The sequence below is a fragment of the Aspergillus candidus genome, assembly GCF_002847045.1.
Source record: "Aspergillus candidus strain CBS 102.13 unplaced genomic scaffold BDW47scaffold_45, whole genome shotgun sequence".
Classification (NCBI taxonomy): domain Eukaryota; kingdom Fungi; phylum Ascomycota; class Eurotiomycetes; order Eurotiales; family Aspergillaceae; genus Aspergillus; species Aspergillus candidus.
In genome coordinates this window covers 138,883-162,504 of record NW_020194050.1, presented here as the reverse complement: position 1 = coordinate 162,504, position 23,622 = coordinate 138,883, and the positions used below count along the sequence as shown (strand labels likewise).

Sequence of the window (23,622 nt, the reverse complement as noted above, 5' to 3'; positions counted from 1 at the left end):
CTCTTCAATCAGCTACACTAATCCAGCCATAGTCGTCAATAACCAACAAACAATCAAAAGAATAAAGACCGTAAGAAAGCATGAATGAACAATAGACCACCACGTGACCCACCCGATGCGGAGAGACAGGCGGAACCTCACCTCGACAACTACGATAATACTAACTCACTAACCCAGTTCCGACCGACCGATCGATTCAAACCCACACTTCCCCCACATACCTTCACATACACATACACATATACAACCACGGCCGACGACCCGTGATTCCACTCGTTTCACTGCATTTTCCGATCTATTTACCCGTTTGGCGATCGCTCGCTATATTACTCTTACTCTCGAAGAACAACGGCGAACCGGACGGACGTCGGAAAGGAAAGGAAAGATAGGAGAGGGGGGATAACTGAATCAAGAAAAGAAAGGAGAGTGAGAGGAGAGCATCGATCATGGCGACTAATACTGTTGTTGGTATGTTTGGTCGGTCGATACTTATGGATTGAGTTGAGATGGTTGGGTTAATGATGACGACAGGTAATCTGGTCGATGCCTCTGGGTACAAATACTCGGAGAAAGATACGAAGCCGGGGAAGATCAAGTTGAAGAAGACTGGTGCTGGGGCTGGTAGGGGGCGGAAGAAGAATGATGGTATTTTCTCCCTTTCCCGTTGTCTATCCTCGTTGGGTATTAGGGGTGTGTATGAGTGTGGTTGGCTGACTCCTCCAGATAAAGAACCGCCTCCCTCCCCCGGATCTTCGCCCATTCTCCCTGAGATCGACGAGAAGACGATCGCTGCCTTTCCGACGGGTAAGCCGCGCGAGGAAGACCGATTGGAGACAGTTATTTGCAAGACGTGCAAGAGGCCGGTCCTCAAGCAGAACGCCGTCGAGCACATCCGCGGCTGCGTGAAAGCGAAGCAGGAGAAGGCGAGGCGGAAGAAGGAGGCGCGCGATGCGGCCAACCGCGCGAAGGAGAGGGTCGATGGAGACGACGAGGGCGCGGGCGCCGGCAGCGTCGGTGGGGATAAGGGCGACGGCGAGGAGTCGTCGATGAAGGGGCAGAAGAGCGCGAAGAAGAGCGCTGTTAAGGGGATGGCGGAGGATGGGACGAAGAAGGGGAAGAAGCGCAAGGCGGAGGCCGAGGACGATAAGGATAGCAAGGAGCCGACGAAGAAAAAGAAGAAAAAGGAGGAGCCCAAGCCGAAGGCGGCGAAGCCGAAGGGCCCGGTTGATGTTGAGAAGCAGTGTGGTGTTACGCTGCCTAATGGGGCTCAGTGTGCGCGCTCTTTGACTTGTAAGAGTCATTCTATGGGTGCGAAGCGTGGGGTGCCGGGTCGGTCGTTGCCGTATGATATGCTGTTGCAGGCTTATCAGAAGAAGAATCAGGCGAGGCAGCAGAGTGAGTCTTTTCTCTTTCTTTTTCTTCTTCTTCTTCTTCTTCTTCTTCTCCTGTTCCCCTTTCGAGTGCTGTTGGCTGACCTCGGATCTATCTGCAGAGGCTGCCATCGACGCCAATGCCCCCCTTCAGGACGACCTGGAAAACAATGGCCCCGTCGACTCCGACGAAGAGAAAGACGCCGTCATGGCTGCCATCGCCCGCTCGCACCCGCAGCCCATTGCCACCCACACCCTCATCTCTACCAAAAAGAAGTACCAGTTCGTGCGCATCAAGGAGATGCTCTCCCATGCGCTGGGCGGCGCTCGTGGTGGCGGTCTCTTCTCGACTGGCGATAGTAATCCTCCCGCTACTGATGTTCATCTCTTCACCCCTGTAGAGGAGATACCTATGTCCTTCCCGGAGCCGGCTACTGTCGCAACTGACAATGTAGGCGATACTGCCGCTCAGTCTTCGGTGCAGGCCTCGAAGAACACGCCCGTTGTGACTAACGCTTGAAGCTTCCTTGGGCTTTGCATTGGACCTGGGCTATGATTGATGACCTGTTCTTTTCTTTCTTCCTTCATTTCTTTTTTCTCTTTATCTTCCCTTCTTTGTTTCTTCTTTCCTTCCATCTTTCTTTCGCTTTCTACACACCTTCACATCAGTCGCGCAATTGGAGCGGGCTCGCAGAGATGGCGTTGGTTGCATGGTTGTTCTACAGCAATGATATGATACCCCGGTGGATTCGGTAGCCATCTTTTTAAATGCAAATCGTGTCTATAATCGTTGTACATGAATATAAGATCGAAGTTGTAGGGAGTGGTCCGTATAGTTACAGACAAGGTACATGATGACTAAGAATCGACGGGCGAACCTGGCCGATCCCCGGCGTCGCTTGGCCTCATCCCGCCATATCTTTACTCTTCATTTTGTCTTGACTTGATCTCTCCATTACCCTTACAATATTACTGTTCGACTCGGTTAGACTCTTGACAGTCTCTCATTACACTACTTTCACCCCACCTGTCGCGCAGTTCCCCGACAGCCACCCGCTCACAGCTCCTGCGCCTGCGGGCCAGAGAGCTCTGTCAAAACTCTCTTCTATCGAACGAACCCTTGATCGACCTATCTATTCATTCGAACCGACCGTACTACCCCACCGAGCGCACTTCCTTCCTATATCAAGATCGCAATGAGCAACTCAGTCCCAGACCTCGATGCCGTCGGCATGAAAGCGGAGCCAGAACTGGCGGAACAGTTCCGGCACGAAGTGGCGCATCTTCTCGGACGCAGCAACCCCAACTTCCCCGGCGCGCAACCCGTCAGCTTCTCGTCCAAGCACTTGATGGAGCTCCAGCGCGAAGACTACTACGTGTGCGAAAAGACCGACGGCATCCGCTGCCTCATGTACTTCGCGCGCGGCGAATCCCCCGAAGCCCCCGAGATCCACTACCTCATCGATCGCAAAAACGACTACCGCTACGTGCCCGGCCTGCACTTTCCCCTCCCCAACGACGACACCTTCCAGTCCTTCCACGTTGACACCCTCGTCGACGGCGAGCTCGTCAACGACACCTACGAGGACGGCACGCAACAGCTCAAGTTCCTCGTCTTCGACTGCCTCGTGCTCGACGGACAGAGCCTCATGCACCGCACGCTCGACAAGCGTCTCGCATACTTCAAAGAGAAGGTCCTCAAACCCTACAACGCGCTCTACGAGCGCTTCCCCGAGGAAAAGGAACACCGCGCCTTCACAGTCGAAGACAAGTCCACGCAGTTCAGCTACGGCATCGAGATGATGTTCCGCGAGATCATCCCCAAAGTCAAGAAAATCCACGGCAACGACGGCCTCATCTTCACCTGCCGCAGCACCCCCTACCGCATCGGCACAGACGAGCACATCCTCAAGTGGAAGCCCCCCTCCGAGAACACCATCGACTTCCGCCTGCGCCTCGAGTTCCCGCTCCTCGAGCCCGACTCCGACGACGAGGCCGACGGCGTCTCCGCCCCTTACCCGGACTACGACGCCATCCCCATCTTCCACCTCTTCGTCATGCTCAACGGAAACGAGTACCGCCACTGGGCGGAGATGTACGTCACACCCGCTGAATGGGAAGACCTCAAGGCCCTCGGCCAGCCCCTCGATGACTCCATCGTCGAGTGCTCCAAGGACCCCCAGGGTCGCTGGCGCTTCCACCGTATCCGCGACGACAAGGCCGACGCGAACCATATCTCGACCGTGGAGAAAGTCCTCGAGAGTATCGAGGACCGCGTTACCGAGGATGACCTCATCCGTCTTGCACCGATTATTAAGAACGCTTGGAAAAAGCGCCAGGCTGGTGGTGGTGGTGAGGGACGGTCACGATCGCATGTCAACGGAACGATTTGATAGATTTGAAAAATGGGGGAAAAACTGACAAAAAAAAAAAAGGACGGTGCTGGGGGTAGACTTGGTTTCTTTCTCTCTTCTTTTCTTCTTTCCTTTCTTTCTGCGTATCTATAATATTATACTATACTAGACTTTTGCAAGGCGTCAGGCGTTTTCACATGGGTGGTGGGTCCGTGAGTTTCGGACTTTATTTATGGACTGGAGAGTTACTACTGCCTTTGCTACCTAGCTACTTACATATTTGAATTTGTACGATTTGCTGTACTTCTTGTTTAATTTCGAGCCAGTAGGTAGACTACGTAGTAACTAGGTATACAATGACCAATCTAGCTATCCAGCGATCTTGTACAGAGTGGTGGTACTGGTGAATATCTATGAAGAGCAATCCCAATATTGCATGATTTTGCTGGTATAACGAATAGAAAGGTAAAATTGACATACATAACACAACACACAAATAGAGACAAAATCATACAGTTGCTTCAATACAAAAATATTGATTGGTGGATGATTTATCGCTTCTTGATACTCACGTCGATTTGGCCCACTGCCCAGGCGGCTATGAAGGTCGCTAGGAGTCCTGCTGTGATGGTTGCGGGCTTGCGTAGGCTGTCCCAGAGGGTGTATTCGTATGTTATCTATCGAATGCTTGCGTTAGTATTCTATTGTGATGCTCTATCGTGATGGGGCGTGTGGGAAGGGGAGAATTGGGGGGGGGGAAGGACGAGGGGTGAACCCACCACAAGCTGCGAGTCCCGCGCTTCGTCAGTCAGATCTTCGGCCGTCAGGGTCAGGACCGTGCGGCCCAGGGTGTCCATGTAGGTCTTCAGAGGGGACACCTCGGCGGCGATCTGGTGCGGGGCCGGGAGACCGTTGCTGGTCGACTGGTCGAGGGTCTCATAGCGGACGTTGTGGGCGCCCTCGGGCAGGATGACGCGCACGACGACCTGGTCGTACTGCACGCCTTCGGGCACTTTCGGGCCCTCGAGGAAGGGCACCTTGAGCACGTAGGTGTCGGCTGCGGGGCCCTGGCGGAGGAAGCTGGCGAGTTTGTTGTTCCAGCCGATGCGGAAGCTGTAGTTCCAGCCGCCGAAGATCGGGAAGCGCGGGCGCAGCTCCAGAGAGGCGTCGCGGCGGGCCTTCCCTGGGCGGTAGCGGCTGGTCGAGACGTTACCGATGTCGTCGGTGAAGTAGGGGTCGACGGAGCCGGGCTTCAATGGGAAGGTGAGTTCGCGGATTGCGGACGAAGGCTGCTGCTGGAAGCTGCTGATGGTCCATTCAACGCGGGAAAACTGGTTCACCAGGTGAGAGCCGTTGTTGCGCAGCCAGTAGCGCTCCTCGGTGGCCAGGTTGCCGCCCCAGTGTGACACCTCGAGGTCACGCTCCAGTAGCGACGCGGTGATGACGGGCTTGGTGAACTCGTAGCGCACGCTGACTGGGTACGCAGTGCCCGGGGCCACCTTGGCCGTGTCGTAGGGTCCGTAGGTATAGGTGGTGCCTTGGCGCTCGGGGTCGGCGCCGGACTTTAGGCCCTCCGTGGTGGTGTAGTCGGGCACATTAGTGGTGGGGAGCTTCAGCTTGGTCTTCTGGGTCACCGTTTGGTAGGCTGAGGGGGCGTAGGCGGAGAACTCATAGTTGAGAAATTGCTTGTCGGACTGCTGGATGGCTGCGGGACGGGGGGTGAGTGCGGAGAGGATGGTGTAGGAGATGCCGAGGGTGATCTCCGCCTTGGGAGCTAGCGGCTGAGGAAAGTTGACAACATAGTAATGGACATCGCTGGATTGGAGTCAGAGTCAGCCTCATTCTCACTTTATTTCCCCCAATCGGACAGTAGCAACCATCGCGCCAGTCGGACGACCGGCATGGCGCATTCGCACTGCATTCTTACCTCGAAGAGCTGCCGACCTTGACGGCCTCTACTTCAAACCGACCAGCATCGGGGGCCTTCTTGTCGCGCACCTCCAGCGCTCCGACGTGGTTGAAGACGTCGGCCGGGAAGGGGAGATAGTACTCGGACTGCGGCTGTTTATCGACGTTCTGGACGACCACGTTGACGGCCTCGCGGACATAGCCCTTGTCCAAATTGGTTGTTCTAATTAAGTTGAGGTTCTTAAAGACGGCAGGAGGCTGGAATTCGGACGACAGCACCGTTTGCACCGTGGGGATGGCGGCGACGGTGGGAGCGGAGAGGATAAAGCTGCCCAGAGCAGCAGCCACGGCGGTCCACGGCCTCATGGTGGGAATAATAGCCCGCACCAGAGATAGATTAATTCCCAAATAGATCACTCTCACCAGGAGAGGACAAATCCACTAGAGAGGAGAGAAGAAAAGGGAAAATGAAGCAATTGGAATGCGACGGGAGGATGATGAAGAGAGGGCGAGTTGAACACTTGATATGCTGAGGTGTCCCGATATGCGGCCTCTATAATGCACCAAACACTATGCCGAATCGGGCATAGTCACCGTTTGCCAGTTGGCGGCTTATCGATAAGCCCACGCAATTCTTCTCCGCTTTCTCCGCTTTCTCTCCTCTTCTTCATTCCTCTCCTCATCTCCCCATCTCCCATTCTCACCTCTCATTCATCATCCTCCATTCTGATCTCTCTTTCTCCAGTATCACTGCTACTTCCTGTTCTCCCGTATCTCCCCTGGATACTCCTCATGTTCTCTCTCCGGGCCGCTCGGCGGTTCCCCAAAAGGATCCCTCTTGGTGCCCCACGACGCCTTCATGGCTTGGCCCAGAGCAAGTTCTTCAACGTCTCAGAGGAAGTTCGCGATGCGGTGGCGGTAGGGAAACCGGTCGTAGCTTTAGAATCGACCATATATACCCACGGTATGCCTTCACCCCCATCCCTAGTTCTCGTGAATCTGGTTGACAGCCTCAGGCTTCCCCTACCCCGAGAGTGTCGCGTTGGCAAATTTACTGGAGTCGGTGGTTCGAGCCAATGGCGGCGTTCCGGCTACGATCGGTATTCTAGACGGAGTCGCGCGCGTGGGGTTAAGTGCGGAGGAGCTCATCCGGCTGGCATCCACGGCGGAGCACAAGTCCGCCCTGAAAGTCTCCCGCAGAGACCTAGGCTATATCTGTGGCCTGGTCAGTGCTACCCCGGTTCAACATATACAGTGCCACTCCGGTGCAACATGTACAATGCCAATGTTAACGTTGGATCTAGGGCTTGACGGGCAAACGTCTCCAGGGCGGAACGACCGTCTCGGGAACCATGATTCTGGCGCATTTGGCTGGAATTAAGATCTTTGGTACCGGTGGTCTTGGTGCGTGGCTTTTCCTTTCGCGTCCAATTCCCAGCTAACTGGCCTTCTAGGGGGCGTCCACCGTGGTGGAGAGAGTTCAATGGATATTTCCGGTACGGGTACCTTCTAGATACTTTCTAAAACCACACTGACTCCCAGCAGCCGATCTCACAGAGTTGGGACGGACCCCCGTCGCGGTGGTTAGCTCCGGCTGCAAGAGCTTCCTGGACATCCCGCGCACCCTCGAGTACCTTGAGACCGAGGGTGTCTGCGTAGGAACGTTCGCCGATGGTCGTGAAGGTGCCGTCGAGTTTCCCGCATTCTTCACCCGAGAAAGTGGGTTGAAGAGCCCCAAGACTATCCAGAACGAAGCAGAGGCAGCTGCTATTGTTTGTTAGTGACACTTATTCCATTGGGTTGTCTACATGCAAGCTAATGTGACGCAGACGCCCAATCGCAACTCCCAGTGGCATCGGGTATCCTCCTTGCCAATCCGGTACCCGTAGAACATTCGGTTCCCAAAGACGAGATGGATGCCATCATTGTAGAAGCTCTCCGTCTGGCCGATGTGGAAGGCTACCAGGGAAGCGACAACACTCCCTTCGTGCTAGGCAAGATCAAGGAACTCAGTGGAAGCAAAAGCGTGGCGGCCAACCGCGCTCTAGTCGAGGCTAACGTGGAACGCGCGACTCGTGTGGCCGTGGAGCTGTCGAAGCTGGAACAGGCCGACGGAACGCGGAATGAACGGTGAGTGACTTCCCTCTCTGATCTGGACCCAGCCTATCCCTAATCTCGAGAGCCACCGTGCAGGCATATGCCAGTGCTGCCAGAAACCCCCCAAGCTGACCAGGCACCTCCAGAGGCAGAGTCGCGGTCTAATACGACCGCCCAAGTCTCCCCAGCACAATCGCCCCAAGCCGACGTGCTTGTAGCGGGGTCCCTCGCCATCGACCTGTCCTGTGACTACGCGCCTCTAGCCGGTGAAACCAGCACGACGCCCTCATCGCACACATCGAACCCTGCAGTGATCACGCAAAGCCTGGGCGGCGTGGGCTACAACGTCGCCATCGCATCGCACTACCTAGGCCGCTCTGTACTCTTCTGCAGCGTCATCGGTGACGACCTAAGCGGCCGGGCTGCCCTGTCCGCGTTGCAAAAGGAACAGCTGCCCACGACTGGCATCCGCGCGCTACCACCGTCATCAGGTGCCCGCACAGCGCAATACATCGCAGTCAACGACGCCAGGAAGGATCTCGTGGTCGCCATGGCCGACATGGGCATCATGGAGCAGCCCGAGCAGGCTCTCGACTTCGACACGTTCTGGGAGCCCATGGTAGCACAAGCCAAGCCGCAATGGGTCGTCGTCGACGCCAACTGGAGCCCCGCGGTGCTCGCCAAATGGGTGCAGGTCGCCAAAGCGCACGGCGCGCGCGTGGCCTTCGAGCCCGTCTCCAATGCCAAATCGCGCCGTCTCTTCGGCGCCGCCGCCGCCATCAAGCCCACGGACACCGTTCCCAACCACGCCGTCGGCCTTGCCGCGCCCAACCAGTTCGAGCTGACGGCCATGTACGCCGCCGCGCGCGAGAACGGGCTCTTCGAGTCAGACAACTGGTGGCACGTTATCGACGCCATGGGCATGTCGGCAGCGGGGTCGCGCGACCGGCTCGTGGCCATGACCTCGGCGGCGCTAGTCGACCAGGGCATCCCGCAGCAGAGCATCCAGCTGCTGCCTTTCATCCCGTGTCTGATCACCAAGCTGGGCGCACAGGGCGTGCTGGTCACGCAGCTTCTCCGGCCGGGGGATCGGCGACTGACCGCGCCAGAGTCCGCGCCGTACATCGTGTGCCGCTCACTGTCGGAGACGTCGCCTATCGGGGGTGTGTATCTGCGTCTGTTCCCGCCCGCGGCGCTGCTGTCGGACGAAGACATCGTCAGTGTCAACGGCGCGGGTGACACGCTGCTGGGCGCGGTGGTGGCCGGGCTGTCGGGGGATGTCGCGCGGACGGTCGAGGAGGTGATCCCGCAGGCGCAGGAGGCGAGTGTGCGGACGCTGCGGAGTGCTGGGGGGGTGAGCCGGGAGATTAAAGGTTTACAACTGTAGCATTTTATTATTGAGTTGATTAATGATTTTGAATTGAATCTATACCCAGTTTATTATGTTCATCGAGATCTATAGATATCTAACCATTATAACTAGAATCAACTCGCCCTCACACATACCTTTATCCATCCCCTACCCGTTGTTCTCTATCTCACACCCAACCCCTCCAACTCCAACTACCACATCCAACTACTCCTCCAACATCCTCTCCACCCCCTCCACCCCAACAACAGGCAACCTCTCCACCCCTTCCGAGCCGCGCCTATTCTTCCCCGTCGCCCTGAACCCCCCGGGAACAAGCATCGGATCCAAAAGTCCCACCTGCACAAGCACCCCCGCCTGATCCCAATAAACCCCTAACCTTGCCATCCGCCCGCCCACAAAGCTACCCGTCATAACCAGCAGCACGCGCACGTCCTTCCCCGTCGGCGGCACACCAGGCAGCATCCAGGGGATTTCCTCCGTGTGCGTGAATGTGAGCAGCAGCTCGTCGACAACGCGGTCGACGCCTACTGTGCGGGAGAGGAGGCGCATTTTCTGGCTGGGTGGGCCTGCAGGGAAGAATTCGGAGGCGTAGAAGGAGGCGACTGTTGTGGTCTTGGACCCGCCGAGCATTGTGGGCGAGCACTCTATGTGTGGGTCTAGGTCGAGGAGGTTGGGTTCCATGTTGTTGGCTGTTGTTGTGAGGGGGGGAGGGGGGGAGCTTGTTGAGCTGAGGCGGGGTTTTGGGAGGGGGGTCGAAGTGTCCATGTCGGCGTCGGTGTCGGGTTCGTTGGTGAGGGCTAGGTTGATGGGGCTGTCTGTGTTTGTCGAGGGGTCCTGGCCGCGTGGTGTCTCTTGCAGCTTGCGCCAGTACTGTTCCCAGAGGTCTTCGATGTCGGGAGTCGCCCAGGTGCCGCCGGGCCAGCCGAAGCCGCGCTTGAGGCACTCGAGGGAACGGGTCCATGCGAGACGGGCGCTGATGGCGTCGTAGGATGAGGACAGGGAACCCTTGGAGGAAGTCGGCTCAGCAAACCCTGCCTCTGACTCCGGGTAGAAGAACAGGTGGCAGCGGTGGCGCTTCTTGAGCGGGTGCGTGCTGTAGTCGTCCCAGAGGGAGGGCTTCTGCTGGCCTGGGAGGTGGATCTGGATCGGGAGGAGAGAGAGCATGTCGTACGACGAGGCCGTCGCTGTGGAGGTTGTCGAGGCTGGGAAGACGGTGGGCGGCGGCGACGATGCGTTTGTTTGGTAGGGACATAGCCAGTCTTGTTGGCCGGTGGGGATGTCCGGGTAGTAGGTTACTAGGGCGCAGAGGCGTGGGAAGGGGTTTGTGGATGTTGTGGATTGGTGGTGGGAGCAGAGGAGGTGGTAGGCGGGGCGGTTGTATGCTATCATGTCAAGATTAGCCCTATCTCTCTATAATCTACATGTATGTATGCGGGGGGATACACACCAACAACAGCGAACTTCTCCCCCGGCTCTAGATCATCCTCCCGTTCATTCAACAACCGCTCTAGTTCCTTGCGGTTCTTCTCCGGGCTCTCACTGGTATCGACGAAAGGCAGATACTCGACTTTGAAGCCCTCCGCCCGGAAGCGGTGCAGGATGCGCGCGTCGAAGTCCTCCGAGCTGGAGGTGACATACAGACGGCGCACGGGAGGCTGATGCACGGAGGTTTGGGTGCTTCTTCTGCGCCTGTCGGCGGGGTTTAGCGTAGGTGATTTGGATAGTGGCCGGTTAGAGCTGTTGCTGGTGGAGCTGCTGCGGCGCCGAAAGCGCTCTCGGAGACGATTCATTGCGAGGGCATTGATTGGGGTTCAATGTAGGGGGGAAATAAAGGAAGTGTAGGATGTGAAGGAAAGTATAAGAAGAATGAAAGGCAGTTGGGGAAGAGGAACAATAAAGATATAAGACCAGAGTTTGAAGGGTGCCCTACGGTAAGGCTGGGTAAGGCTGGGCTGACGTCGACGAGTGCTCCGCCCAGCGGCCCCGTCCCGCCGCCTTCCGGGACGGTCTTACGATTACAACCATGCCAAGTGCCAAGGAGTCCGCCAAGGAGTCCGCCAAGGGAGCGGAAATCTGGTTGTCATGGGTTGACGCGCTGGTTTATATGCATGGACCCCATTATGATGTATCTTATGCTGTATATCCCCTCCCGCCAAGTGCCAAGGGCTCTGCCAAGGGAGCGGAAGCCCAGTTGTCTTAAATTGATGCGCTGATCTATATGCATGGACCCCATTATGATGTATCGTATGCTGTATATCCCCTCCCGCCAAGTCTTAAAACTCCGTCAACCACCGGCGCCAACGCTGCACCTTCTCCCCTACCCCCTCATCGGCATCTGCATCCACGTTCAGATAACACACGTATCCCGGCCGCCGTAAACTCTGTCGGGCCACCTCGCAGTCCACCCGGATGTCCTCCACCAGCGCCTCCACGGATACGTAATCGTATTCCGGCCGGATGTATCCCAAAATCAGCAGGCGCAGCGGCGTACCGTAGAAATCAGGCAACTTGTGGAAATGCGTGGGGCCGGAATCGACCTGCGCCGTGGGTGAGGGCTCCGTCAGGCGTGGCATGATGTGGATTTCCTATTTGAATTAGTTTCTCTTTCTCTTTCTCTTATCCTTTTTCCCGAGAAAAACAAAAGAACAAAAAAGGAAGGGACATACAATCGACTTCATCTTATTTTTATAAAAAGGATTATACCCAATACTCAACACAGCCGGCAAAACCGTCGCCGAGGCATTTTCCCCCTCGTAGGAAAACTGGCGCGGATCGAGCGCTACCACGCCGTAGTATACTCCGACGTCGAGATCGGGATACTCGGATAACCCGTCTGCGGGAATATTCGCTGTCGGAATGCCAAGCTGATGATCGCATAGCCATGGCCCGTTAGCTCTCAGCTGGTGATGGGGATCTGGGCTGGTCAATGGATGACCTATCCTTTCTTTTCTCTTTTCTTTTCCATTTTCTTTTCTCTTTCTTGATTGCTTTTTGGTTTTGCGAGGGCAGGGACAGAGCACGGGGTATGTAGACTAACCTCTTTACTGCCCCGCCCGAATCCTTTGATGACGGGCCCCGAGAGCTGGATGGGATAGGGTGCCTCTGGCCCGCTGTCGGGGCCGGCGACGGGGTCGCGAGGACGGTCTGGTCGCATTTCAATGGAGTAGGGAGTGTATCGAGGGGAATGGACAGAGATGGGGTGGATTTAGATGATAATGAGGGGATGGAAAGGAAAGTCGGGGATCGAACGCGGCAGAAAACGGCACTATCGATAAGCGTGGGGCCCTGATTGGATGGGGCTCCACCGGCCATGAGGTACATCGTTTCTCATTGTAATTAGTAGGAACGGCGAGGTACCTTGAGCAATCCCATGATGTACAATATTTTGATATTTCTATTAATCTACAAGATGTGCACATATCTAGTATGGGTAAGAGCCAACACTATCAAGTACAAGTGCCCCTCTCAACAGCACACGAACAGTCCAGTGCTACGTCACTGATATTGACACTGGTGGATATCCCTATCAACAAGACAGCTGGTAGCTTTCTAGCGGTGGGCGAATCGGCTGTGCTTGCGGATTCGGCTGCCGTAGCGGAAGAACAGGTACCTGCAATTGCATCGTGAGCGGGATTCATCGTATACCAATGTGGGTGATGGAACCACAAAAGCATTAATGCAAGGAACTTACGGAAACGGCACCATGACAAGCGTCAGGAAAGCCAATAGCGAAGTCGCCCAATGATATCCAAGATTGTTGTACACTGCAGATGCCATTAGCACATACGCTCCTCAGTTGGGTCAGACATATCCTACTTTGAATTCCAAACAGCGGAAACACTCCAGCAAAGCTCGACCGAGCGAAACTGTTCGCTGCCAGGGCGCTCGCTGCATAGAGTGGATACGCATCTACCAAAAATGTGAAGATCCCCGAGTACACGAGAATTGTGCTGGTGTTCCATAGGTCAGCTTTTGTCATTCGTCTCTCTTGTGCATGTGTCTTACCCAGCTCCGAAGAAGACGCTGCCGATGATCGGCACGATCCAGTGGACGTGTGAATAGATCGTCCAGGCGAACATAAACAAACCGATGGTGACCAGGGGTCCACCGAGGATAGCTAGGGAAGAGCGTGCGTCAGTATGATTCTGCTCTGCACATCTGGCAAAATGACTGAACGCACCAGGAGGAAGCCGCCACTCCGGCTGGTATTTTTCCGTCCTGCCCACATCTTTCTCATGTTCAGCTTCCAAACGGGCATAGACGCGACGCCAGAACGGATCCGACGAGATGGCGAAGACCATGCCCACGAACAGACCGAGGAAACAGAGTCCGCGCTGCCACAGCTCGAAGTTGTACACGTTGCCAAAGACCAGTTGGAAGGCACCGAAAAATAGATAGAGAATTCCTAACAGGATAGCCGAAAACAGACAGAGGTTCAAGCACATGGGTTCCAGGATCAGAAGCAGCATGGGTCGGTAGGTCGATCGCAGCACTGTTCGTGCCACGGATCGATGGAGTCTCTCGATCGGTGCTTGCCACCGTTCGTCCCCTGTCTCCTTGCGACGTCTCTGCGCCTTGCGTCTGAGGAGTCTAGATGGTGGTGTTAGAAGTCTACTTACAATCGTCACTAGGGTTTATCACTCACACAGGATGATACGTCTCGGGGACGAAGACAATGATCGAGACGAACAGAGCGCCCGTCCAAATGAGAAGCACGTAGAAGGTCCAGCGCCTAAACCACGTAGTAATTAGTACTGCTAGCCATGTTCACTCGCTACTCATCCATAGACCCACTTACCATCCCGTAAATTGGTTGATAAAACCACCGACCCTAGAACATGTATTAGTCACTGCAAAGCCACAGTATTTCAGATATAGACCATATGGAAACATACAGCGGTCCAACCTCAGGCCCAACAAACGGAGAAGCCGTGTAAATCATCATGGGCGCACTGAGTTCATGGCGAGCAAAGAGATCACCAACAGTACCACCCGCAACACTAAGAAAGGCACTCCCAGAGATCCCATTGAAGAAACGTGCTATGATCATCGTTTGGGTATTATGAGCCGCAGCGCACGGAATCAACCAAATCAAGAAAAAGGCGAAGGAGATGATGTAAATATTCCGTCGGCCATAGAACTTGAGATGACTATATTAGGGACACTCTCCTATCGTCTTTTGGGAGGTGAAGTGCTTACCTCTGAGAGGGGCGCCAAAAACAGCGGTCCAAGACCTGCATGTGTTTATATTAGCTCGAGCAGCGAGTACACTAGATCGATAAGCAAGCTCACCAAGTCCCCAAATAAAAAACGACAATCCCAACGTCGCGACCAACCGGGAACAGTGAAACTCCTCCGTAAGCTGGTCGTAGGTCATAGTATACATCGAAGACGTACACGTCCTGCACACCATCAGACACCAATTTTAGAAAAAGCCTGGACTATTGACCGACTTACACACAGAGAGACCCCAACGAGCAAATGATCACAATCAACCACCGTCTCGGCTTGCTAAAATTCCGCGGACAGCTCGGATCATTCTCATCCCAATCGACCGTAAAATCAGCCGCCAAAGCATCTACAGCCTCTTCCTCATCCGGAGACTTCTCGCTAGCCCGTTCATCGCCCGTGTTGCAGCTATACCCATCATTCAGCGACCAGCTGCGCTCCAGCGGTTGCGACGACGCGGAGTGGGGCCTCTGCATTCGGTCTTCATGGGTGGCGTGCGGAGTACTGATGGGTTCGAAGGCTGCGTCGCCCTCTCCTCCATCTGGGGAATCGATTCGCGTGCTGTCTTCGGAGTCGCTTTTTGAGTCGCTGGTGGATTGGTTGTCTGCTGGCACGGGCATGTCCGCTGGGGTGGGTAAAGCTTGTCCCGGCGGGGGCGAGGCGTGCGGAGCTGCGGACATGGTGGACTAGACTCGACAGACTCGAACGGTGCTCTGTTCCAGGAGGGATTTCCTTCCCCCTACTTCCGTGGAATTTGCCAGATGTTTTCAGATTAAATTGAGTATATGAGACGTTGAATTAGGATCATGAACGATCGTCCCGCAGTGCGCCCCGTAGCACCTCGGAGTTAACGGGGGTTCCGGATTCCAGCCAAAGCTTAACCAGTCTAGTCAAGCGCGGAGCTATAAGACTAGAACTCAGCGACTACTTGCGAAATCAGTGATCAGCATGAGAAGAGAGAAAGAAATAGGGGAGGGGTAGTGACAGCTCGGACCCATTAATCATACATAGTACGAGCAAGACTCGGCATCTGAGCAGCCCGACAGCCGATAAGTTGGTCCAGACGTTGGAGTCTACCTTTAGTCATAGTGACCCCGAATCCTTTAACTTAGTTAGTGGATGGACCCGAATAAACCGGTTCAGCTAGCTTTTAGCTCAACCAGACATCATTCCTGTTGGAGATATGGAGAGGTGGACTAGCTGAGTTCCGTGTCATTCATGCATGATTCATGTGGGAAAGAAAATTCCCGGAATGGCGTCACCCACGTGGGAACCTTACTTGCGTTAATTCTGACAATGATTTACTTCTATACTATACTTTTATATACTTCGGTATGATATGTCAATCCACTCATCGATTCCATTATTCACGTCTATAGTACTGACTACCGAGGTAGTGCCTACCCAAGTAATGAAGCTAACTAAGTCCATCCCCCATATTCCTCCTATCACGATCCACCGAAAGAGAAACAATGAAGGAAATCAATCCCAAACAACCAAGATAGCAGCTGAGCCACCAGGTTTTCGTTGCAAAGCCCTAAACAAGTCACCCAAACACCGGGAATTTGAAACAAAAGATAAATGACCCGCATCCCAGATACAACGAAAGCAAACGACGGCATACAAGCCAAAGGAAGAAAAGAAGGACAAGACAACAGAGGGGGGAAACATAAAATCAAACATCTGTACAGGAAGAAAATGCCGTCACCATCTACACCACCTGGGTCGACTCGTTCTCGCCGCTGCCAGTCTCCTCGGCCCAGGCGCCCCAGAGAGCACGCTTGCCGCGGATCTTGAGCGGGCCGCCGACCTTGTCCGGACGCTGGTCCACCTGGACGGCATCCTTGGTCGCCAACACCAGAACCTCGAAGAACATCTTGGTGGCATCCGCCTTGGACGCCTTTTGCTCGGGGAGGATGTCCTGGAACTTAACGCTCTTCTTCTGGTCCGCCGCGGATTCTCCCAGGCGGTCCCGCAGCACGTGCACGGCATGCTTGGTGCCCAGGGAGACCGGGCCGCTGTCTGCCGGTTGGATGGTGTCGTCGAAGGATTCCCCGGCGTGGTCCATGGCGTCGTCGTCGCTCAGATGCAGTTCCCGGTCCTCCTCGTTTCCGGGGAACTCAATCTCCGACCGCGGGTGCAGCGTCGAGTCCATGCCGACACCCTCGTCCACCGGGACGAGAGCCTCTTCATCGCCCAGGTCCAGGGCGGGAGCGTTGGCCGCCTGGATGTCCATGTCTGCGATCCCGCTGTCCCGCTTCCGCTTCAGCTCGCCGGCCTGCTTGACGGCGTCGAAGGACAGCAGATCGCGCAGCTCGGGGGCCCAGCCACGGCCACGGCCACCACCGAGCACGTTCGACACGAAGTCGCCATTCTTCTGCATGTTCATCAGGGTGAGGAGAACGGGGTCCCGGGGCAAGAAGGATGCCGGTTTCAGGATGCTGGTGCGATCGGCCTGCAGCTCCTTCATCTCGCTGCGGTTGTAGTCGGTGTGCTCGTCCAGGCCCATGAGGACCACCTTCCGTCGTTTGGCGCGTTGCGCTTCCTGGGCGACAACCTCCTCGTCATCCTCCTCTTCCATTTCGTCCTCGCGAACGTCCTCGTCGTCCTGGCCCTGGCGCGCAACCTCCCGCTCCATGTTCGTCATCTCCTCCTCGGGCATTTCGGTCATAACACTCTCGTCGTCGCCGTCGGAGTGGTGGTCCAGCCCGTCAAGCATCGGCTCCGCATCCATTCCGAGATCCATCGCATCGTCCAGCAATGGGTTGTCTTGCAGGCCATCGGTGCCGAGGTCCATCTTGAGGGGGGCATCGTCCTCGCCCAGGTCCAGCGGCAGGTCGACGTCGTTGAATTTGCCCGCGTCACTGAACAGATCCTCTTCGACGGGGCGGGGAGCCGGCGCATCTCGACCCATTTCCATGCTGTAGTCAACGGCCAGGGGGGTATCATCCTCTCCGATATCGATGTCGACCAGAGTGTGATCTTCGAGGCGCGCGGGTTCCTGCGAGGCCGAACGGCGAAGGCCCGAGTCGGGCAGCAGCTGACTACCGAAATCCATCGACGAGCCTGGTCGCTTTCCCTCGGGTTCTAGGTTGAGAGACTGCGGCAACAGCAGGGACGAATCCAGGTTCATGAACAAATCGGACTCAGTCAGCACGTCGGGAAGGGTGATGCCACCCGGGGCCACCACGGTGGTGGCCAGATCGTTGTTATTCGTCAAGCGGAACGCCTGGGCCCGAGTTAGCAAGTGATTCGATTCCACAGCTCCGCGATTGTACTCCTCACCATTTTGATCTTCATCAGCGCTTCATTGCAGTCGTCCAGGAGGTAGCGCGCCTTGCGGCTGTAGATCCGCACGACACCCAGAAGCAGCTGGCCACTCAGTCGCAGGGCCATCGGGGCCTGTCCCTGGTCAACGATGGCGCTGACACTCCCTTCAATATCAGACTGCAGGATATGCGACTTGGACAGTTTGCGCTCCAGGTTGGCTGACAACCAGACGCGGGCCAAGGGGCCCGTCTTGGACAGCAAGGTCTCGGAATAGAACATGGTGATGAGTTAGGTCTCGGTCGACCAAGAACACTCCCATCCAACAAAATCAATCCAAAAGAACCCGCCCAACGCGGGGTGTTCTGGGGGGGTCGGTGGAGGAGTCCCTAGCAACGCCGGTGTGATGACGCGCCGGATGCCGACAACAGAAAGAGGGATCGCCGACAGGACCCTCTTTGATGATGACGGCTAATGCGTCAAGCGATCACGAACCCCAAAAAAATAAAACACCCACAAGTCGCGTAGCTGAAGGTGAAGAAGAAGCGAATTCGATAAGGACCCACCAAAAATCGCGAGGGTTTGGGTGGACACGGAGGGACAGGAGAAGCCAAGCGAGAGGGGTTGTTGTTGGTGGTAAATGGGGTGGTTGGCTGGGAGAGAGTTTGGGAAGTGGGAGAAGGAGAAGCGGCCGTTGTGGTGGTGAGTGAAAGAGAACCTGAGAACCTCAGGTTTCAAGACAGAATGCAGCGCGTCTGACCATACCGTACGGTATGGTAAAGAATGGTTGCCAGGTTGCCCAGGCGGACCAGCCTCCCGCGTGACTGTCTGGCTGTGATTGGTCTGTTATGTGGTGGCTGGGGTCACGTGTGGTATACACGCTAGACCCAATGCGAACAGTTCGGACTAACATGCATCCCGATGCTAGTCTCTATAGGGACTAGTGTTCCCCGGCCAGGCAGCGAGGCAGCAAGGCTGCTTGAGGTCAGGCTGTCAAGATTGGGAACTTCGATCTATAGAACATCCAACATCCAACGTCCGTCTCCTGTTTAGCTCTCTCCATCTTTCTGTCTTGAGATTGATCGCTCCTCTACTGCATTGCTGCTTCTTTTCGTCTTTAGAGGACTCCCTCCTTGCATCGTCCGCCTCAGAAGCTCCGCTTGTTTACTGCGGCTAATTACGGACAGTCTTGCCGCCTTCCAGACCCTGGGCCAGAGTCCACGTCTTCTTAGTCTCCCTCTTCCCTGCACTCTTATTTGATGCATCTGCAGCCTGGTCGCATCTGAGAACGTGGCGTCTCGCAATCTCACTTTGCCCGGATCTTTGATTTTTCCTTGGGGCTGGATTTGATTCGATTGTGTTGCCTGGTTCTTTTTCTTTTTTCGCTCTCTCCCTCCCTCCCCCTCCTACCTGGATTGCGCTTTTTCGAGCTCGACAAAAGCTTCTTCGCATTCGAGACCCACTCCAGTTTGACGGGATGATACCGGGTGGTGTCTGAATTGGCAGACTGATTCCCTTTCGGCAAAGCATGAGAGATGTCAAGATCCGCAACGCCTGCGCTCCCTTTGCATAATGCTCAGGCTTCCCCAAGACCGCGTTCGACCACTCCCGCCGGACTGGCGAGCTCGTTGTCTCCGTCAGTAAGTGCGGTCCGGCCTAGTCCCTCTCCGTGTCCTCTTTTACGTGCACTAACCAGGCGGTCACCCCCTGACTAGACTTCCACCTCGACATACTCGCTGCTAGATCCTGAGGAAACCGCCGAGCGCCTTCAAACCTCCCTCCTTCATGGTCTCACCCCGGTCGAGGCGGAGATCCGATACCTACGAGATGGACCCAACGAACTCCCCCACGAAGAACCGGAACCCCTATGGCTTCGCTTTCTCAAACAGTTCCGCGAGTCCCTGATCCTCCTGCTCCTGTCATCCGCCGCCATCTCCTTCTTGATGGGGAACTACGATGATGCCGTCAGCATTACGCTTGCCGTGACGATCGTCGTCACCGTGGGGTTCATCCAGGAGTATCGGTCGGAGAAGTCTTTAGAAGCATTGAGCCGTCTCGTCCCACACCACGCGCATCTGATCCGCGACATTCCTACCCCGGACACGCCCGTGGTAGCCCACCCAACGGCGCCAACCGGCGCCGTTGAGGAGCTGGAAATGCAGGAAGTGGGAAGCCGGAGCCCCGGGGCGGCCTCGGCGGCGCTCAAGGCGGCTTCCACCGTCCCGGCCAATGAACTCGTCGCCGGGGACCTGGTCCTGTTTGCAGTGGGGGACCGGATCCCGGCCGACATCCGGATCACGACGGCCACTGACCTGACGGTCGACGAGTCGAATTTGACGGGTGAGAATGAGCCCGTGGTCAAGTACCCCCATGCGGTGCGGAGCCCGAAGAACCTCGCGGCTCACGAGCCCAAGATCGTTAGCCCGCCTCGCTCGCCGTTCTACGACGCCCCCGCCAGCGGCGCCGTAGGCGCGGATATCCGGTTGAACGAGCAACACAACATCGCGTTTATGGGCACCTTAGTCCGGTCCGGGTATGGACAGGGTATCGTCATCGGGACCGGCGCCAAGACCGAGTTCGGCAGCATTTCAGCCTCGCTGCAGGAGATTGAAAGCCCCCGCACGCCTCTACAGGTGTCCATGGACCGTCTGGGTCAGGAACTGAGCTACGTCTCCTTTGGCGTCATCGCCCTGATCATGGTCATCGGGTTGATCCAGGGCCGACAGATCCTGGACATGTTCACCATCGGGGTGTCCCTCGCCGTCGCTGCGATCCCGGAGGGCCTCCCGATCATCGTGACGGTGACGCTCGCCCTGGGCGTGCTGCGCATGGCCAAGCGCGGGGCGATCATGCGGCGTCTTCCCAGCGTCGAGACGCTGGGCTCGGTCAACGTCGTCTGCAGCGACAAGACGGGGACCCTCACCATGAACCACATGACGGTCACCAAAATGTGGCATTTCGACTGCGCGGATCCGTTTGAAGTCCACCACGACATCAGCTCCTTGACCCCGGGGCCCGCCGCTCGCACGATCCTTCGGGTCGGCAACATCGCGAACAACGCCCGGCTCTCGCGGATCCACGCGAACTCCCCCGCCAGCGCCTCGTCCGCCGCCGTGCTGTCCTCCACGGACGACCGGGCGTCGGGATCCATCCGCAGCCGATGGGTCGGCCAACCCACCGACGTGGCGATTCTGGACCTTCTGGACACCTTCGGGGAGGATGACGTGCGCGATCGGATCTGCGCCCGCGTGGCGGAGACGCCATTCAGCTCGGAACGGAAGTGGATGGGTGTGATTATCGGCAGCGGCACGCCGGGTGACTCGATGTCGCTGGCCTCGCCTGGGGGCACCAACATCGCATACATCAAGGGCGCTCTGGAGCAGGTCTTGAAGCGGTGCGACACGTATCTGACCAAGGACGGGCGCGAAGTCATCCTGGACGAGCCCCGGCGTCAAGCCGTGCGGCACGCCGCCGAGCAGATGGCCTCCGAGGGGCTCCGCGTGCTGGCCTTCGCCAGCGGAGCGGTGCGCGACCTATCACGCGGACGGCCTCTGGGCAGCCGATCGGCCACGCCCCACTCGGCGACCAACCGCAGTGGCAGCGGGAGTGACAACGATGACCAGTACAACGGGCTGGTATTTTCTGGATTGGTGGGGATGAACGACCCGCCACGAAAGGACGTCCACAAGTCCATCCGGCGCCTCATGGCAGGCGGGGTGCGGATCATCATGATCACGGGCGATGCCGAGACGACAGCGGTCGCCATCGCCAAGCAGCTGGGGATGCCGGTCAACGACACGCCGGGGTCGCGGCAGGTGATGAACGGGGAGGACATCGACCGGATGAACACGGAGGAGCTGGCGCAGGCGATCGCGTCGACGGCGATCTTCGCGCGGACAAGTCCAGACCACAAGATGAAGATCGTGCGCGCGCTGCAGGCGCGCGGAGACGTGGTGGCCATGACTGGGGACGGGGTGAACGACGCACCGGCGCTGAAGAAGGCGGATATCGGCATCTCGATGGGCAAGCTGGGCACGGATGTCGCCAAGGAAGCGGCGGACATGATCCTGACGGACGACGACTTTTCGACGATCCTGCGGGCGATCGAGCAGGGCAAGGGCATCTTCTACAACATCCAGAACTTCATCACGTTCCAGCTGAGCACCAGCGTGGCTGCGTTGAGTTTAGTGTTGCTCAGCACGACGCTAGGCTTCAAGAACCCGCTGAACGCGATGCAAATCCTATGGATCAGTACGTAACCACACCACCCCCCATCCAACCAACACCATAGCTAACCCCAACAGACATCCTCATGGACGGCCCCCCCGCCCAATCCCTCGGCGTCGAGCCCGTCGACCCATCAATCATGCACCGACCGCCCCGACCCCGCACCGCACGAGTCCTAACAAAGCCCCTCATCCGGCGCGTCCTCACCTCCGCATTCATGATCATGCTCGGAACCCTCGCAATCTACGTCTACGAAATGGGCGACGTCGACGACGGCGTGACCCCGGGAAAGATGTCCCGGGTAGTCACAGCCCACGACACAACCATGACCTTCACCTGCTTCGTCCTCTTCGACATGTTCAACGCGCTGACATGCCGCAGCGAAGGCAAGTCTGTGCTACGCGGCGAGCTACCACTCTTCGGAAACAAGATGTTCAACTACGCCGTGCTGGGCTCGCTCGCGGGCCAGGCGTGCGTTATCTACCTGCCGTTCTTGCAGAGAGTGTTCCAGACGGAGGCGCTGAATGTCGCGCATCTGTTCAAGTTGGTGTGTATCTCGAGTTCGGTGTTTTGGGTCGACGAGGCGAGGAAGTATTATCGGGTTGTGCAGCGGAGGAGGACTGTGGGTGTTGGGTATAGCATGAACGTTTAGCCTGTGACGTATAATTCCTGTATAGATGGAGGAGAAGAAGAAACGGAGTGCATCAGCGGTTGTATATGAATGTTAATACTGAATAATGGAGACATGTTAGCCATGTACCTTACTTTTTTGGACTGGTCGAGACAATGGATCGATCCTCCCTCCCCGCACACTAAGTAGGTAGTCTCCATTCTTTATGCAGGATTAGTCTAATCTAGACAATGTCATCATATCAGGCCTAGATTGTGTCTGTCATCTTGGGGCCGGACCCAGACCACGGTATAAGCCAGTGTCGGCCCCAATGCCGGTTTCTCGGGGACGCGCCCCACTTACGAGATGGGACCTAGTAGGTAGGTACTGGGTAGTGCATTAGGTATGTGCTAGGTGGCTGATAAGATGGATAGACAGGTGGGTATGGAATCGAGACTAGCTGGGGTGTTGTTATGTGGGGTTGATGAGTATCTGCAGTGGTGGTGGTGGTGTATATCAGGGTAGCGGGGTATAAGTATATATTTCACTGGAGTGTCTATTTAGTATAGGGGAATTGATCCTCTGGTATGTGAATGCCAGACAAGAGTAATAATTCATAAAATGTATGTATGACAAGTGACATCATTGAGCCAGCAAGGGCATGCTCTTCCCTCAGATCATACTGTGCACGTGGTATATATATCCATACTGAATGCGAGGAACTGAATGCGAGGAACTGAATGCGAGGAGAACACTTGGAAGAGTCTGTGGAAGGACCCATGACACTGGTTGATATAGCTAGTCACCTATACGGGTAGGTAGGTACCTAGTAGTAGTATCCGGTAGCTGAGACTAGGAGATATATTGATATCGGTGAAATCTTCCATTAGAGCAGTGGCATATGGGTATGTCAAGGGATTTTGTATTTGTGGAGAGGAGGCATGTGATTGGCTGGTGGGAGATGATAAGGGTCCAAGGGGTGATGGATTTACGTATACATGATGGAGGATGGGTATTTGATTATTACTATAGTTATAAGATAGTTAATGATTTTCTTTTTGAATCACTGATGTAATCTAGTAGTAGTAGTAGTAGTAGTAGTAGTAGTAGTAGTAGTAGTAGTAGTAGCACCTAGAGTAGTAAGAGGTAGGCACCTAAGGTAGGTAGAGATAAGCTCCTAGAAATCCC

At 56.0% G+C, this 23,622-nt stretch overlaps 9 protein-coding genes across 9 annotated transcripts; 4 read left to right on the top strand and 5 right to left on the bottom strand.

Moving 5' to 3' along the window:
• Positions 1 to 187: 187 nt before the first annotated feature.
• BDW47DRAFT_61945 (deubiquitination module subunit SGF73) lies at positions 188 to 2,153 on the top strand. Its single transcript, XM_024819449.1, has 4 exons — positions 188 to 468; positions 532 to 645; positions 724 to 1,395; positions 1,493 to 2,153. The coding sequence occupies exons 1-4, from the start codon at positions 447 to 449 to the stop codon at positions 1,888 to 1,890; spliced, it is 1,206 nt and encodes a 401-aa protein (XP_024669568.1). The 5' UTR covers positions 188 to 446; the 3' UTR covers positions 1,891 to 2,153.
• Positions 2,154 to 2,323: 170 nt separating this feature from the next.
• On the top strand, positions 2,324 to 3,994 carry BDW47DRAFT_110296 (mRNA guanylyltransferase). Its single transcript, XM_024813684.1, has one exon. It carries the CDS (start codon positions 2,567 to 2,569, stop codon positions 3,761 to 3,763), a length of 1,197 nt encoding a protein of 398 aa, XP_024669567.1. The 5' UTR covers positions 2,324 to 2,566; the 3' UTR covers positions 3,764 to 3,994.
• Positions 3,995 to 4,158: 164 nt separating this feature from the next.
• Positions 4,159 to 6,173, bottom strand: BDW47DRAFT_61940 (dolichyl-diphosphooligosaccharide--protein glycotransferase subunit OST1). The gene is made up of 3 exons (XM_024819448.1): positions 5,652 to 6,173; positions 4,504 to 5,539; positions 4,159 to 4,401 (listed from the first exon to the last, which is right to left on the bottom strand). Exons 1-3 carry the CDS (start codon positions 5,996 to 5,998, stop codon positions 4,276 to 4,278), a joined length of 1,509 nt encoding a protein of 502 aa, XP_024669566.1. The 5' UTR covers positions 5,999 to 6,173; the 3' UTR covers positions 4,159 to 4,275.
• Positions 6,174 to 6,424: 251 nt separating this feature from the next.
• BDW47DRAFT_128074 (pseudouridine-5'-phosphate glycosidase/carbohydrate kinase family protein) lies at positions 6,425 to 9,116 on the top strand (the record flags this gene model as incomplete). Its single annotated transcript, XM_024816800.1, has 7 exons — positions 6,425 to 6,596; positions 6,649 to 6,857; positions 6,937 to 7,036; positions 7,087 to 7,128; positions 7,178 to 7,408; positions 7,462 to 7,762; positions 7,826 to 9,116. 7 exons carry the CDS (start codon positions 6,425 to 6,427, stop codon positions 9,114 to 9,116), a joined length of 2,346 nt encoding a protein of 781 aa, XP_024669565.1.
• A 189-nt stretch (positions 9,117 to 9,305) lies between these two features.
• BDW47DRAFT_133438 (dienelactone hydrolase) lies at positions 9,306 to 10,918 on the bottom strand (the record flags this gene model as incomplete). The annotated part of the gene is made up of 2 exons (XM_024817833.1): positions 10,549 to 10,918; positions 9,306 to 10,483 (listed from the first exon to the last, which is right to left on the bottom strand). Exons 1-2 carry the CDS (start codon positions 10,889 to 10,891, stop codon positions 9,306 to 9,308), a joined length of 1,521 nt encoding a protein of 506 aa, XP_024669564.1. The 5' UTR covers positions 10,892 to 10,918.
• A 318-nt stretch (positions 10,919 to 11,236) lies between these two features.
• fmn1 (riboflavin kinase) lies at positions 11,237 to 12,311 on the bottom strand. The gene is made up of 3 exons (XM_024813683.1): positions 12,139 to 12,311; positions 11,768 to 11,965; positions 11,237 to 11,686 (listed from the first exon to the last, which is right to left on the bottom strand). Exons 1-3 carry the CDS (start codon positions 12,253 to 12,255, stop codon positions 11,375 to 11,377), a joined length of 627 nt encoding a protein of 208 aa, XP_024669563.1. The 5' UTR covers positions 12,256 to 12,311; the 3' UTR covers positions 11,237 to 11,374.
• Positions 12,312 to 12,650: 339 nt separating this feature from the next.
• BDW47DRAFT_119476 (MFS transporter) lies at positions 12,651 to 14,950 on the bottom strand (the record flags this gene model as incomplete). Its single annotated transcript, XM_024815354.1, has 11 exons — positions 12,651 to 12,711; positions 12,793 to 12,865; positions 12,918 to 13,051; positions 13,107 to 13,218; positions 13,282 to 13,691; positions 13,747 to 13,833; positions 13,900 to 13,932; positions 13,997 to 14,241; positions 14,301 to 14,335; positions 14,394 to 14,503; positions 14,559 to 14,950. 11 exons carry the CDS (start codon positions 14,948 to 14,950, stop codon positions 12,651 to 12,653), a joined length of 1,692 nt encoding a protein of 563 aa, XP_024669562.1.
• A 1,091-nt stretch (positions 14,951 to 16,041) lies between these two features.
• Positions 16,042 to 17,879, bottom strand: BDW47DRAFT_119475 (kleisin alpha; the record flags this gene model as incomplete). Its single annotated transcript, XM_024815353.1, has 2 exons — positions 16,042 to 17,559; positions 17,616 to 17,879. The coding sequence occupies 2 exons, from the start codon at positions 17,877 to 17,879 to the stop codon at positions 16,042 to 16,044; spliced, it is 1,782 nt and encodes a 593-aa protein (XP_024669561.1).
• A 1,425-nt stretch (positions 17,880 to 19,304) lies between these two features.
• Positions 19,305 to 22,674, top strand: pmr1 (Ca(2+)/Mn(2+)-transporting P-type ATPase PMR1). Its single transcript, XM_024819447.1, has 2 exons — positions 19,305 to 21,848; positions 21,902 to 22,674. Exons 1-2 carry the CDS (start codon positions 19,541 to 19,543, stop codon positions 22,474 to 22,476), a joined length of 2,883 nt encoding a protein of 960 aa, XP_024669560.1. The 5' UTR covers positions 19,305 to 19,540; the 3' UTR covers positions 22,477 to 22,674.
• The last annotated feature ends 948 nt before the right edge of the window (positions 22,675 to 23,622 follow it).